The sequence below is a fragment of the Talpa europaea genome (assembly GCF_964194135.1).
Source record: "Talpa europaea genome assembly, chromosome: 15".
Taxonomy (NCBI): Eukaryota; Metazoa; Chordata; class Mammalia; order Eulipotyphla; family Talpidae; genus Talpa; species Talpa europaea.
In genome coordinates this window covers 284,195-297,668 of record NC_140083.1, presented here as the reverse complement: position 1 = coordinate 297,668, position 13,474 = coordinate 284,195, and the positions used below count along the sequence as shown (strand labels likewise).

The following is a 13,474-nucleotide window of genomic DNA, read 5'->3' as shown; positions in this document are numbered from 1 at the left end:
GCGGTGCGGCCCGAGCAGGGGCGGGGCGGGGCGGGGCCGGGGCGGGGCCAGAGCCGCTCCCGCCCGTCGCGTTCCGGCGCAGCTGGGCAGGAGGCGGGCCCAAGAAGGAGGCGGAGTCAGGTGTCGCGTGACGACGTTTACTGGGGGCGGGGCTTCCGGGGCGGGCTTCCGGGGCGGGGCCCCGCGGGGGTGCCGAGGCCGGCGGTGGGTGCTGGTGTCTCCGCGACCGACCCGCGGGGCTCCTGGCCGGGATCCCCGCCCGCCGCTCTCGGGCGGCCGCGCTCAGGGAGGGCCTGGAAGACACCCACGGGCGTCAGGCGTCAGGCGGGCGGCGGCCGCCCCCGCGAAGCGCCAGGCAGGTGCCCGAGGTCCCGCTCACCGGCCGCGCGCAGCAGCTTCCACCGCGGTCCCAGCTGCGCCCTCAGGTACGCCAGGGCCTGCATCTCCGCCGGGGCGGCCGGGGAGAACGGGCCCAGGCCGGGGGGTGCCTCTCCGTGCAGCGCCCGTGCCAGCGCCCCTGCGAGCTGGGGCGGGGCGGCCTGGGGCAGGGTGAGAAGCAGTCAGCCCTGGGGTCCCCCCTCACCCCCACGGCGGGCCCGGCCCCCCACTCACCTCTTCCAGCAGGACCAAGACGCGGCCCCCTGCCGGCGCCTGCAGCAGGGCGGCCAGGAGTGCAGCTTGGGGGGCCTGCAGGCCGTGGGCCGGGCCCAGCACCACCAGCACCAGGTCGGGCTGGAAGTCATAGGCCAGAGGCAGCACCAGGTCCAGGACACCGTTCAGGAAGCCACCCGTCGTCTGCGGGAGAGACAGCAGCGTGGCCCACCCTCCTCTCGGGCAGCGCTCCTGCCAGCCCAGGCCGTTTCCCTGGCCTCTGGGGCAACCACACCAACAGTCCCAGCAGGAAGCCGGGATGGGCAGGGACAGGCCAGTGGCGGTGTCATCGGGCGGCCATGGCCTGCCTGTGGCTCCACCACTCACCCCTGGCAGTGGCATGGAGACGCGGAACATGGATGGGGCGGCCGCCTCCTGGCCCCCGATGCTCAGGAACAGAGTCCTCCTTCTAGGAGGGGATGAGCACGTGGACACGCGCGCAAGTGTGAGGCGCCCTCACCCCCAAAGCCAGAGCGCAGGGGCAGCGAGGGAGCTGGGGGCAGGGCATGCTGGGACCCTGTGCTGGAGCCCCTTTTCGCAGCTCCCTGGGGCACCTTCCACCCAGCCCGCACCACCCTGGGTGCCTTCCGCCCAGCCCGCACCCAGGACCAGGGTCACACGCCTGTCAGTCAGGAGAGGACACACAGGCACTGAGAGTCTCACCTGTCGTGGGAGAGGCTTGGGGGCGGGTCCAGCTGTCCCACAGCCACACAGAACAGCCTGGAAGAGAGTCAGTGGGGCCAGGTGCACCCAGCCGCCTGGTGAGCATGCCCAGAGTCCTCCCACTGGGCCCACCAGGGCAGGGGTGCGGACTCAGCCCACCAAGGCCCAGGTCAGCCAGGCAAGGCTCACCTCTGGGTTCCCCGGGACAGACAGCGCCAAAGGGCTATGTCCAGGGCGGTGGCCACCGCGGGGGTGGGGAGGGCTGCAAGGCCGCTGCTCACCTGTGGGACAGTAAGCCGAAGTGGAGCTGACCATCCACTCCCCTGGGCCCCCAGCTCTGTCACTTCAGTGGCCCTTCCTTACACTCCATTTCTGGAGACCAGATGCTGAAAAGCTACACTTGACATCATCACCCTCACCTGTCTGCCAAGGAGCATTCAGCTGAGAGGAGAAAGGCTCGTGAACCCCATCTGAAGCCATTCTGGGAAGGTCCCCCACAGGCAACATCACGTCCACGTGGCCCTGCACTGCCCAGCCCTCCCCTAGACAGGCCAGCCAGCTCCACAACCACCCCCAGCCTCCAAGAGGTGCCCCCACCTGCCCGTCCAGGATCCTGTCCAAAAGGCGCAGGGCCTTCCCCAGTGCAGCGAGGGCCTCGGCCTGGGTCAGGACATCATGTGGCCTGTGGTGGGCAAGCCAGAGCGACGCATGGACCGAAGGGAAACACAGGAGCGTGTGGACACAGCCCACCCAGGGCGGCCACGTTGCTCACCTAGCCCAGGCCTGCAGCTCTCCCCACGGAACTGACTCCTCCTGCCGGCCGATGGCAGGGGGCAGGGCCAGAGCCGCGAACGATGCGGGCAGGGCTGCTGCGGTGCGCAAGGGCGGCGTGGGGCAGAGGCAAAGCCTGCCCAGGAGGGAACTCAGCGTGGCCGCTGCCTGCACGGCAGCTGCAGGAACTTCAGGCCCCCCAGGCGGCAGAGGCGAGGGGCCCCCCTCTGAGGAGCGGGGGCCGGGACTCAGCACTGGGGCTGCGTCTGGGAGGTGGTTCAGAGTCGCGGTCACTGATGGGAGGCCGGAGGGACGCGTGGACCCAGGGGAGACACCCGGACCCCCAGCCTGGTCCGAGTCGCACCAACCCGACTGCCGGAGGCTCATCCAGTGAGGGGCCTGGGCTGCCCGGGTGCTCTGGATGGACTCCAGGGCGCTGGGAGGCAAGAGAGCGTGAGGCCCGGCCGGCAGCGCCCAGCCCTGCCCCCTCCCGCCCCTCGCACAGGCACCTGCTCTGCGGCACCAGGGGCCCCTGCAGGGGCGGTGGCGGGTCACCCAAAAGCGCCTGCAAGGTCATGCACACCGACAGGGAGAGCGAGTCCAGGTGGTAGCCGCCCTGCGGGGGACGTGACTGAGGAGGCTGAGGGGCCCCTGGCCACACCTCCCCGCCGGGCGCCTCGCCCCACCCCCCACCCCCGCACCCGGTGGGCACAGTCACCTCCAGCACAGCGCAGACCCTGCCCCCGGCCAGCGCCTGCAGCAGCCGGGTCAGGTGGGCGAAGCACTCAGGCGTGGCCAGCATCTGCCCCTGGAAAGAACCGGTGTGACGGGCCTGGCGGGACCCGGGGCCCTCCCCAGCCAGGCCGGCTCTCACCTCGGGGTCGCCAATCGCTGAGTCAAATCCTGCCGAGACCAGCACCAGCTCGGGGTCAAACTGCACGGGGGCCGGGTGCAGGGGACAGGCTGGGACGGGGTGAAGGGGCGGCCCCCAGACAGCACCCCTGCCCGGGCCCCATGCCACTTGCCAGGTGGCTCCTCAAGGCCTCCTCCGAAGCAGGGGACTCGCCGCTGAGCCCCTCCCACCCGCCCGCCATGCAGACCACCCCAGTGCACCGGTCACCTCGAAGGCCAGGGGCAGCACCACGCTGAGGAAGGCGGCCAGGTAGTCAGCGTTCCCCATCCCCACCTGCAGCCACAGGCTCAGGGTTAGGCCTGCCAGGAGCGCGGGGGTCCTCACCCTGCGGTCGGACCCTCAGCCTGCCCTGGACGGTGTTTGGGGGACCCAGAGCCTGGAGGCGAGCGCTGGGGCCCCTGGGGTGCAGCAGGTACCTGGTTCCAGGGCAGGTTCACGGTGAAGCCGCGACCAGGCCCCTGCCCGACGGCATCTGCGTCCGAGTCGCGGAGGTAGGGCCAGAAGCGCCCGTGCTCGTAGCGATGCCAGGAGAAGTAAAGGACGCTGCGGGCCGGTCGGGCCAGGTCAGCGGGCAGGACGCTCCGCCCTGGACGCGTGGCACCGACCCCCAGCTGTGCGCCCCCAACGGGGGCCGCGCCGGCGCCCCAGCCCACCTGGGGTCGTCCTCGAAGATGTACTGGATGCCCTGGCCGTGGTGGATGTCCCAGTCGACGATGAGGATCCTGGGGACCGGGCAGCAGGCGCCGGCCTGTGAGGGCCCGCCCCCGCGCCGCCCCCGGCCCCCGGCGCCCCCCGGCCCCCAGCGGGCGCACCTGCGCAGGCCGTGCCGCTGCTTGGCGTACTGGGCCGCCAGCGCCACGTTGTTGAACACGCAGAACCCGCTGGCGGCCGCCCTCTGGCTGTGGTGCCCGGGAGGCCTGGGGCAGAGAGGGGCGCGGAGTCGCCCGTGTCAGCCACACCGGGGCAGCCACAGGTGGGGCGGCGGGCGAGGGGCAGCTCTCACCTCACCAGGGCGAGCCCGTTGTGCACAGCTCCGGTCAGCACCGCGTCCACCAGCTGCAGGGCCGCCCCCGCGGCCAGCCGCGCACTGTGGAAGGTGCTCTGCGGGGAGAGGCCGCGCCTGAGCCCGCCTGCGGAGCCTCCGGGCCCGGGCTGCAGGACCCGCAGGACGCGGCGCTGGGCAGCAGGGCCAGGCCAGGTGCAGCAGGGGCGGGGAGCGCGGGGTACCCACCGGGTGGAGGTAGACGGCGTCGAACTGCGCAGACAGCGCCCACAGCGCGCCCGTGTCCAAGGCCTGGGTGCCCCGCAACAGGGCCACGTACTCAGGGCTGGAGGGGGGCAGCGGGCAGGCCGGGTCACCAGCGGGAGGGCAGGCCCCGCGAGGGCTGGGCCCTGTGGGCGCTCACCTCCTTGCTCCCTCACCCACCCCGCGGAGAGGTCGGGGTGGGGCGCGGGCTCTGACTGCAAGGCTCGGCGGGGCAGGGCGCGAGGCGGCCGGGGGCGGCCGGGGCGCGGGGCTGACCTGTGCACCAGGCCCAGCTCCTCCTCAGAGGCCTCCCTGGCCACCAGCCGGAGGCACCTCTGCTCCAGGCCGCGCCGTCGCAGGCTCTCCAGGACCGCGGTCAGGCGCGCGGGGCACTCGATCTCGCACTCGGGGCTGAACGGACGGCAGCTCAGCGCCGGCCCCCCCGGCCCCCGGCCCCGGCCGCCCGCCCCGCCCCCCGGCGACACTCACTCGGCCCAGAGCAGCCTGGGCGCCGCCATGTCCTCGTGGTACACGAGCGCGGTCCCCATGGCGCGCCGCGGCGGCCCCCGGGCGGGCAGGATCCGAACGCGCCGCTCCCGGCGGGCGCGCTGCCCGTGCCCGGCCCCCCGCGCAGGCCGCCGGCGAGGGACACCGCGGGGACGGGGCCGAGACCGCCAGCGCGGGGGCCGGTCGGGGGCGCGGGACTTCCGGGGCCTCCCCGCCCCGCCGGCCGCCCGCCCCCCGACTCCGCCCCGAGGCGCCCCTCCCGCCGCCCGCGCCCCGACTCCGCCCCGAGGCGCCCCTCCCGCCGCCCGCGCCCCGACTCCGCCCCGAGGCGCCCCTCCCGCCGCCCGCGCCCCGACTCCGCCCCGAGGCGCCCCTCCCGCCGCCCGCGCCCCGCGACTCCGCCCCGAGGCGCCCCTCCCGCCGCCCGCGCCCCCGACTCCGCCCCGAGGCGCCCCTCCCGCCGCCCTCGCCCCCGACTCCGCCCCGAGGCGCCCCTCCCGCCGCCCGCCCCCCGCGACTCCGCCCCGAGGCGCCCCTCCCGCCGCCCGCGCCCCGCGACTCCGCCCCCCGCGACTGCGCCCCGAGGCGCCCCTCCCGCTGCCCGCCCCCCCGCGACTGCGCCCCCCGCGACTCCCCCCCCCCCAGGCGCCCCTCCCGCTGCCCGCCCGCCCCCCGCGCGCGTGCGCGGCTCCCCCAGAGGCACCGCTGACTTGAGCTGGTGGGCCGGGCCCCCGCGGCTCCCCGCCCCCCCCACCCCAGCAGCCTCATCTGGGGGGGGCAGGAATGGGGCGACCGCAGGCCACACTGACCGCGCAGACCCCAGGGGGCCAGGCGTGCCAGCGGCCACCGCTGCCCAGGGGCCTGCCCCAAGATGTAGGAGCGGGCCCGGGGATGCAGGGGGCCTCATGAGGCAGCCCCCCCAGCACCCCGGGTGGAGTGGGAGGGGCAGGGAGGTGGCCGAGAAGCCGAGGGCACCCAGGCCAGCCAAGGGGGAGGGGAGCAGGGAGGGCCCTGCAAGGGGCCAGTGGGTGACAGACCCGGCAAGGAGGCGCCAGGAGCAGGCCCGGAGTGGGCCTGCAGGCCAGCAAGCGGCCTGGGGGACGGGGTCCCCAAGGAGGGGCCCCTGGGGGACCCTTGTGGACGGACTGGTCGCGTGCCCACAGGGCCCGGGGGCACAGTGTGCACTCTGAGGCGCTGGACCGCTGCAGGCTGGACCTACTGTGTGTGTGTCCAGCCGTGTACCGGGCAGGGGGCGGGGAGCACACGGCGTCTGCCTGACCCTGCTGATACCCGTGGGGGCGGCAGGGAGAGGAGCCCACTGCGCCCTGACCAGCCTGTCAGCAGGCGTCCAGCAGAGGGCTGCTCTCCAAAGCCCTGCTGGCCGCAGGGTGGGACAGGCCTGAACCTTCTCCCTGAGGGGCCTGCCCTCGGGTCTAGGTCATTGGCAGCTCACCCCACAGGAGGGGCGAAGGCACATGACGGGGAGGTGGGCACCAACTCTGTGACCGGCAGCAGCTGCAGGCCCAGAGGCAGATCCCCCAGCAGGGCACAGTGTGGCCAGAGCCCGGGTCTACAAAAGCCTTTATTCCTCCCGCACGCGGCCACACCCACCCATACCCGATGGCACGCTGCATTCTGGGCTGTGGGTGCAGGAGAGCCCACCCCAGGCCCAGCCACCCCGCGCGGGCTGGACGCTGCTCAGCCAGGGCACCCGGCGCGGGAAGTCCAGCTGCTCCTCCATGGCCAGGCTGAGGGCAGAGGGCCAGGCTGACGGGTCCTGGGCCGGGGACGCGGAGCCTCGGGACCAAGCCAGGGCCAGGCAGGCGCCTCCTCCGGGCGAGGGCTAGTCGGCGACGACACAGCCGGGCCCCTGCTGCCCTCACAGGGCCGTCTCCTTGGACACTCTGGCCCCCAGCTGCCGGGGAGGCTTGAAGCTGAGCACCTCTTTATACGTGATACCTGGGGGATCCAGCCAGAGGAGGGGTCAGTCCACACAAGGGGGCCGGGCAGGCACCCGCCACGTCAGCCACTGACAGAGACCCCCCAGACGTCGAGGTCGGAGGTCACTGCCGGAGGACTTGTCTGTCCACGCCCAAAACTCCATCCCGGGCTCAGCCTCTCACAGCGGCACCTGGCGGGCACCCACAGCTCCGGGGCCCTCGGCTCCATGCCCCCGAGTGAATGCGGCCAGGGGTGTAAGCCCAGAGTCCCCTGAGATGCAGAACCACCGCAGAGGCGTGAAGACGTGGGAGCCGCTGCCCACTGCCCCTGCGCCCCCGCCTGACTGCAGGCTCCGGGTGTCACCCCTAAGGCACCCATCTGGGGACTCCAGGAGCAGCGTCCAGAGCAGGCCCGTGGCTGGGCACACCCTCGAGCCCTGCGCTGACCTCCCGCGGGGCCAGGACAGCGGGAAGGTGGGTGTGCGGCAGCGGCCATTGAACGTGGGCGCAGAGCCTGACTCCCAAGCAGGCCACGGCCGTGGGCCGCTCCGGGGGACGGACGAGGGATGCGTGCAGGGCCGAGGGGCCCGGGGCTGTGGGTTTCCACCGCCTTGACGCCCTAGAGAACATCCCCCAAACCAGACGGTGAAGCAGCAAACTCAGCACAGATGGGTGGAGCCCGCTGGAGGGACCAGGCGGGCCGGCTGCCCAAGGGGCCCGGTCGGAGGACCGCAGCCCACCCCGCCCGCCCTCTTGGCAGGCAGCGCCGAGGCCGGACACAGTGGCCACCGCGCCACCAGGGCCCTGCTGCCTCAGGCGTCCCGTGGCCCCGAGGAGGAGGGGGCTTGGCCCTCGTGGCCTGTGCCGAGTGGGGCCGGCGCGGCGCCGGTGGCGGGGGCTGAGCTGGAAGGCTGGCTGTGGTGCCGGGGTGGCCGGCCCTGCTGGGAGGTCGGCGGAAGCGCCACCGCCTGGACTAACGGGGGGAGCGGAGGCCTGGGTGCCCCTTCTCCGCCGGGGGGGAGGTGCGGTTGCTGGCGGAAGGGCCCTGACATGGGCCCAGGAGGGGGCAGGCCGAGCCCAGCAGCAGTGAGCCTGGGCGCCGAGGGCAGCGAGGCTTCTGGGGGCCGCAGCCCTGGCCTGGACCCGGGAGGCTGCCCGCAGGCTGGGGGCCGGGAAGGCTAGGAATTCGGACGCCCTGAGCCCCTGGCCTCCCGCCATTTCCGGGACTCGTCCCGGTTCCTGTTTATGGAGAGCTCCTGCTGGGACGCCCTCGCTTGCTCCGGCTGGGCCGCCTCCGCTGGGGGGGCTGCAGCCCTGGGCCTCGTGTTCCTCCCCGACCCCAGCTGGGGTGGGGGCGTCAGGGCCGGGCCCACCTGCCCCTCCCCACTCACGCTTCCACTCATCCAGCGTGCGGTCCATGTCGTCAGAGGCCTCGTCGTACTTCTGGGCCTTGGGGTCGTCCTCCGCGTCCCGCAGCGACTCAAAGTAGGGGTGGGCCAGTGCCTCGGCCGCCGTCACCCGCTGCTGCGCATCCAGCACCAGCATTTTCTCCAGGAGGTTCACGGCTGCGGGGCGGGCCGGTCAGGCAGCCCCAGGGCCGGCCCAGGCCGACCGTCCTCCCGCCAGCTGGCCCCACGCTCCCCGGCTGTCCCTACCCAGAGGACTCGCGTTGGTCAGGATGGAGGCAAAATCCTTCTTCTCCAGCTCGGGGAGGCTCTCCATGTAGGTCTTAGCCTGTGGGGTGCAGGAGGTGAGGCCCGCCCCCCGGGCCCCGGCCCCCGCCCCCCACTGACCTCCTCACTCTGCAGCCGCTGCACAAACTCCTCGGGGGGCGTGCCGGTCACCTTCATGATCTCCTTCAGCTGGTCCAGGTCTGGGCGAGGTCAGGAGCACAGCGGGCAGCCAGGGCCCCCCCCACCCGCCCGCCCCGCGCGCAGGCCAAGGATACGGTCGTTGCCCTTGAACAGCGTCTTGCCCGTGAGCATCTCCGCCATGATGCAGCCCACCGACCAGATGTCCACTGAGACAGAAGCCCCCGCATCAGGGCTCTGCGCGCGGGAGGGTGGGGACGGGGGACAGGGCCACAGACGAGGAGGAGCATGGGCGGGACGGGGGCAGAGGGGCTGGGGCCGGGCACGAGGACTCAGGCGTGTGGGCTGCTGGCCCCACCTGGCCCCCACCCACCACCAGGCGTCTCCTGAGGGGCAGCTGCCTCAGGCTTGGGGGGATGGCAGCAGGTGGGCGCAGCCTGGGCAGCTGCTCACCCGTCTGTGTATAGTGCATCCAATTCAAGATGACCTCCGGCGCCCGGTACCACCGGGTGACCACGTACCCGGTCATCTCGCTGTCTGCCTGCCTGGCCAGGCCGAAGTCCAGGATCTGTGTCAGAACCGGGAAGGTGCGGCAGAGGTACTCCAGGGGGGTGGCGGCCAGGCTGTGGTCAGGGGCCTCGGGGGACCGGCCGCTCCCCAGACCCCCTGCCAGCCTTCCAGGCCCAAGGTCTCAGCCAGACCCCAGGTCTCCCCTGGGGCTCCTCCCCAATGGCCAGTTCAGCTGACATTGCCGCCCCCACCCTCAGGAGCTGGTATGCCAGGGGGCTCCCCCATTCCTCCAACCCCTGCTGGCCCCCCCAGCACATGGCCAGCCCTTCTGGGAGGCCTCCGGGCCTGCTCCAGCAAGGGTTTGGGGAGCAGGCATGTGCAGGATGCTGTCCGCCAGCCACCACTGCCTGGAGGGGTCCAGCTGCTGGGGGGCCCTTGTGGCCCTCGCGGGTGCCAGCCCACAAGCACCTTCAGCTCACAGTCCTCGTTCACCGCCAGGTTGCCCGGCTTCAGGTCCTGGGGGTGAGAGCAGCGGCCTTGGCGACCTGCAGAGTGCGCTGGCCACGGCCCCGCAAGCTCCCACGCGGCGCCACAGGGAGGGCGGCCTGGACTGGCCATGGCCACTGGAGGCAGCAGAGGGGCGGGGCCCCCACCCACCCAGCCCGAGACTCACCCTGTGGATGACGCCGGCAGCGTGGATGTACTGCGGGGACAGAGGGGCGGTCAGGCCCCGCGTGCCCCAGCACCCCGCACCCCGGCCCCGGCCCCGCCCCGCACGAGCTCACCTTCAGCCCCTTCAGCATCTGGAAGACAAGGAACTGCACGCGGTCCTCACTCAGCTGCTCGTGCTTCATGAGCTTGCCCAGGTCGGTGCCCATGAAGGGCATCACCAGGTAGCTGCGGGCAGGGGCGAGGTCACTGGCCGGCTCAGCCCGAGGGCGCTGCCCAGCACAGCCGCGGAGCACGGACGCCTGCCAGCACCGCCCTCCCTGGCCCCCGGACATGGGGCAGTGGAGGCCCGCAGGGGGCAGGAGCGGCAGGACAGCGGGGCGGGCAGGGCTGGGCAGGCTGGAGGGGCAGTCGGCACCCAGGGACACTGAGGCCCCGGCCCTCTCGGCCCCGGCCCTGAAGGCTGCCTGGGCCCCTGAAGGCCGCGACGGTCCTCCCTGCCACTCTCCCCGGCCCGCTGGCAAGGCCGCAGCCCTGGTCTCGGTCACCCTTGGGGCAGGGGCCAGAGGCAAGGCTCTGGCCCCCAACGCTCAGGCCCGAGCATACACCGCAGCGGGGACGGAGCCGGTGCCCGGCACGGGGGAGGGGGCCCTGGGGTGCGGGCTGGGGGCGTCCCGGGAGGCCCCTGGCCAGCCCCAGCGGCACTCACAAGTCCGTGAAGTCATCCAGGCTCTCGTCTGGAGTGAAGACGTCCAGCAGCCCGATCACCTGGAGAGGCCACAGCCTGGTGGGCGGGGCCCGGGGGGGCTAGAGAGCCCACGCTGGCAGCCAGGCCTGCCTGCCGCCCTCACCCCCGAGGCCCACGGGGCCGCTCTGCCCCCAGCGGCGCAAGCAGCCCTGGCGCCCAGAACCAGGACATGGGGTATTTTTGGATAGTGACGGCCGGGATCCCCTGGGGGAAGGGCAGGCGTCAGAGCTCCGGCCCGTGGCCCCTCTCTCTCCGCTTCCCATTGCGGAAGGCCTGGGGCCAGCGGGCGCAGCCGCCTCAGGAGGTCCCCGGGCCAGAGGCCCAGACAGGCAGCCCGGCGACGGCCCAGGGCAGACCGGCCGCACAGCCCTGCCGGGGAGGGTGGGCAGCAGGCAGCTCGTGGGGCAGCTGGCCGAGGCAGTGACGGCCTCCCGGGCCCAAGGCGGCGGCACATCTGGGCCCCCGAGTGGGTGAGACGAGTCCAGGGGGACACCTGATGGAGGCCCCAGCGGCAGTGCAGAGGGAGGGCACTCGAGAGTTTAAGGAACCGAGGAGGGAGGCCAGGTGCTGGGCCCAGGCCGGGGGCACGGGGAGGGGAGCCTGCGAGGCCGCGGGAGCCGCGGGAGCCGAGGGCCCCGCGTGCAGGGAAGGTGCCCCTGCGCCTCAGGCCACGGCTGACCCTGAGTCCCTGGCTGCCCTGTGGAGGCAGAGCAGGGAGAGGCGGGAGTGCACAGGAGGTGGAGGGACAGCTGGGTGGCCACTGCGGCCACCAGGGCCAGCGGCGCGGGTGGCGGTGCCAGGAGGACAGAGGAGCATGCCAGCGGGGCCTGGAGCAGGCGAGGCTGGGGCGCTGGGAGGCTTTAGCCAGAGGACGGGGCAGGGCCCTGGAGTTTGAGGGGGCCCTGTTCAGAGAGCAGCGAGCCCCTGAGCATGGAGGACGCCAGCAGTGGGGGGCAGAGGGCAGCCCACCCCAGCCTCAGACCCAGTCCCCCCCAGGAAAGTGGCTGGATGCGAGCAGCCTGGGCGTGGCGGCCCAGGAGCCCCCCGGGGACCCCAGGCCGGCTGGGGGAGCCAGCCCGAGGAGGGGCCGGGCCGGGGCAGGGCAGAGGGTACTGAGCGCGAGCCCCGGCCCTGCTGGATGGCCGCGGGGGGGTGGGAGGGAGGACCTCCAGGGCAGTGGAATCTGCCTGGACGGCGGGGGGCCGGGGGGGGGGGGCGGGAGGCGGGAGCCGGGGCTGGGCTGCCGTCCAGCACGAAGGGATTTCACTGGGGTCAAGGGCGGGGACAGGAAGCGTGAGGGGATGTGGCCACCCCGCCCGGGCGGCTGGGGTGTGGGCATCAGCCGGGACAAGGGCCCTGGTGGCCCAGAGCCTGCTCTCTGGGGGAAGCGGCCCCGACCGTGAGCTCCAGGAGCCAGGGTCTCGGGGCCCAGGCACCCCAAGGAGGTGCCCCGAACCCGGCCCCTTCACTAGACGGCGCCCGGCCCCGGCAGCGGGGCCCAGCACGGGGGGTGCCCGCCGGGCCCCAGTTCCCAGGACAGGGCTCAGGAGCGGGACGGGCGCCCCAGGAGGGGGAGGCGCGCGGCCCCTCCGGAGTGGCCCCGCGGCCTGTCCTCTCCCCGGGCTGCCGTGGGCGGCGCGGGGCAGCGAGGCCGGGGCTTGGCTGCGGCCCGAGGCGCCGGGACCCGCCGACACTCACGTTCTCGTGCCGCATGTGCTTGAGGAGGCGCAGCTCGCGGTAGGCGCGCTTGGCGAACAGCGCGGACTGGAAGGGCCGGTACAGCTTCTTGATGGCCACCTTGGCGCCGGAGCGGCTGTCCACGGCCGAGCTGCGGGGCGCGCGGCTTAGCGGGGCCCCCCGCGCCCCGGCAGCGCCCGCCCGCCCCGCCGCGCTCACCACACGGCGCCGTAGGCGCCCGAGCCCACGGGCTGCAGGTCGCGGTACTCGGCGCGCACCTCCCAGGCCGTGCGGGTCACCTCCTGGCGGTAGAAGCCCCGGCGCGCGGGCGGCGGCGAGCTCATGGCGGGCCGGGCCGGGCCGGGCCGCCCCCGGGACCGCGCTCGCCGGGACCCCCGCGCACCCCGCGCTCGCGCCGCCGCCCCGCGCGCGACTCCGGGCCCGCCGCTCTCCCGCCCCTGCCCGGCCCGGCCCGGCCCAACCGGCCCGGCCGCGCGCACGTGACCCGCCCCGCCGGCCCCTCCCGAAACCCGAGGCGGCCGCGGGGGGCGGGGCCGGGCCGGGCCGGGGCGGACGCCCACCCGCCTCCGCGCTCGCGGGGCGCCCACGTGGGGTGTCCAGGCGCCCCGGACTGCGCTGCCCGCGCCAGTGGCCCCAGGGCACGGGACGTCCAGTGGGGCGCGTCCACCTGACCCGCACCCCAGCCCCAGGGGCCCGCCTGACACGGGGGGGGGGGGCTGAGCCCGCCCTCGCGCCCGCCGTGCCCGCCGCCCTCCCCCCCCCCGCGGGCTCCCAGGGCGCCCCGTCCACCCGCGCGCTCACGTGGGGCGAGTTGTGGCATCCAGTAGCCCGGGGTTCGCTGACCCCGGCTGCCCCAGTGCCCCCCCCTCAGTGTGCTCCCCAGCAGCGCCCACGGCAGGCAGGGGCCGCCCCTCCAAGCCCTTCCGCCTGTGGCGCCGGCGGGTCACCCCTCCTCTCTGTGCTTCACACTCTGCCCACCCTCCAGGAGGGGCTGCCGGACCCCTCGGGAGGCCCTGGCGCCCCCCGCACCCCCAGGGCATCGTCACCCTTTCAAGGGCTGGACTCCACCCTGGAGCAGCGGCCATTAGGACCAGGACGGCCCCCAGCCCTCCAGCATCACCCCCCCCAGTGACCCAGGCCTGAGGAAGGGGGTGTAACAGGATCCCGGGCCCCCTGCCCCTCCCGCTGAGCCCTGCCCACCTGCCATGAATCAGCAGCTCCCTGCCCGAGGCTGCCAGAGTGGATTTGCACCTGCAGGGCCGCTGACTGGGGACCAGTGAGAGGCCACGCGGGGGGCAGAGCCACCTGCCCTTTATGCCCTGGCCGCCCGCGCACTGCGGCCACCTT

At 74.2% G+C, this 13,474-nt stretch overlaps 2 protein-coding genes across 5 annotated transcripts; both read right to left on the bottom strand.

The window, feature by feature from the left end:
- Nucleotides 1-129: 129 nt before the first annotated feature.
- On the bottom strand, nt 130-4,792 carry HDAC10 (histone deacetylase 10; the record flags this gene model as incomplete). The annotated part of the gene is made up of 20 exons (XM_084255069.1): nt 130-293; nt 380-539; nt 613-795; nt 979-1,060; nt 1,315-1,371; nt 1,504-1,595; nt 1,912-1,996; nt 2,087-2,351; nt 2,454-2,521; nt 2,595-2,701; nt 2,804-2,893; nt 2,960-3,019; nt 3,206-3,271; nt 3,415-3,541; nt 3,652-3,720; nt 3,811-3,915; nt 4,002-4,099; nt 4,230-4,326; nt 4,521-4,655; nt 4,734-4,792. 20 exons carry the CDS (start codon nt 4,790-4,792, stop codon nt 283-285), a joined length of 2,016 nt encoding a protein of 671 aa, XP_084111195.1. The 3' UTR covers nt 130-282.
- Nucleotides 4,793-6,327: 1,535 nt separating this feature from the next.
- Nucleotides 6,328-12,450, bottom strand: MAPK12 (mitogen-activated protein kinase 12; the record flags this gene model as incomplete). Of its 4 annotated transcripts, none has more annotated exons than XM_084254929.1 (12): nt 6,328-6,710; nt 8,083-8,256; nt 8,347-8,425; nt 8,485-8,564; nt 8,640-8,711; nt 8,956-9,070; nt 9,481-9,528; nt 9,686-9,715; nt 9,798-9,909; nt 10,391-10,488; nt 12,128-12,257; nt 12,326-12,450. In XM_084254929.1, 12 exons carry the CDS (start codon nt 12,448-12,450, stop codon nt 6,631-6,633), a joined length of 1,143 nt encoding a protein of 380 aa, XP_084111055.1. In that variant the 3' UTR covers nt 6,328-6,630. The 4 variants fall into 4 exon arrangements, with proteins under 4 accessions (XP_084111055.1, XP_084111056.1, XP_084111057.1 ...); XM_084254930.1 differs by having other exon boundaries at nt 10,391-10,449; XM_084254931.1 differs by lacking the exon at nt 9,481-9,528 and having other exon boundaries at nt 10,391-10,449.
- Between the last annotated feature and the right edge of the window lie 1,024 nt (nt 12,451-13,474).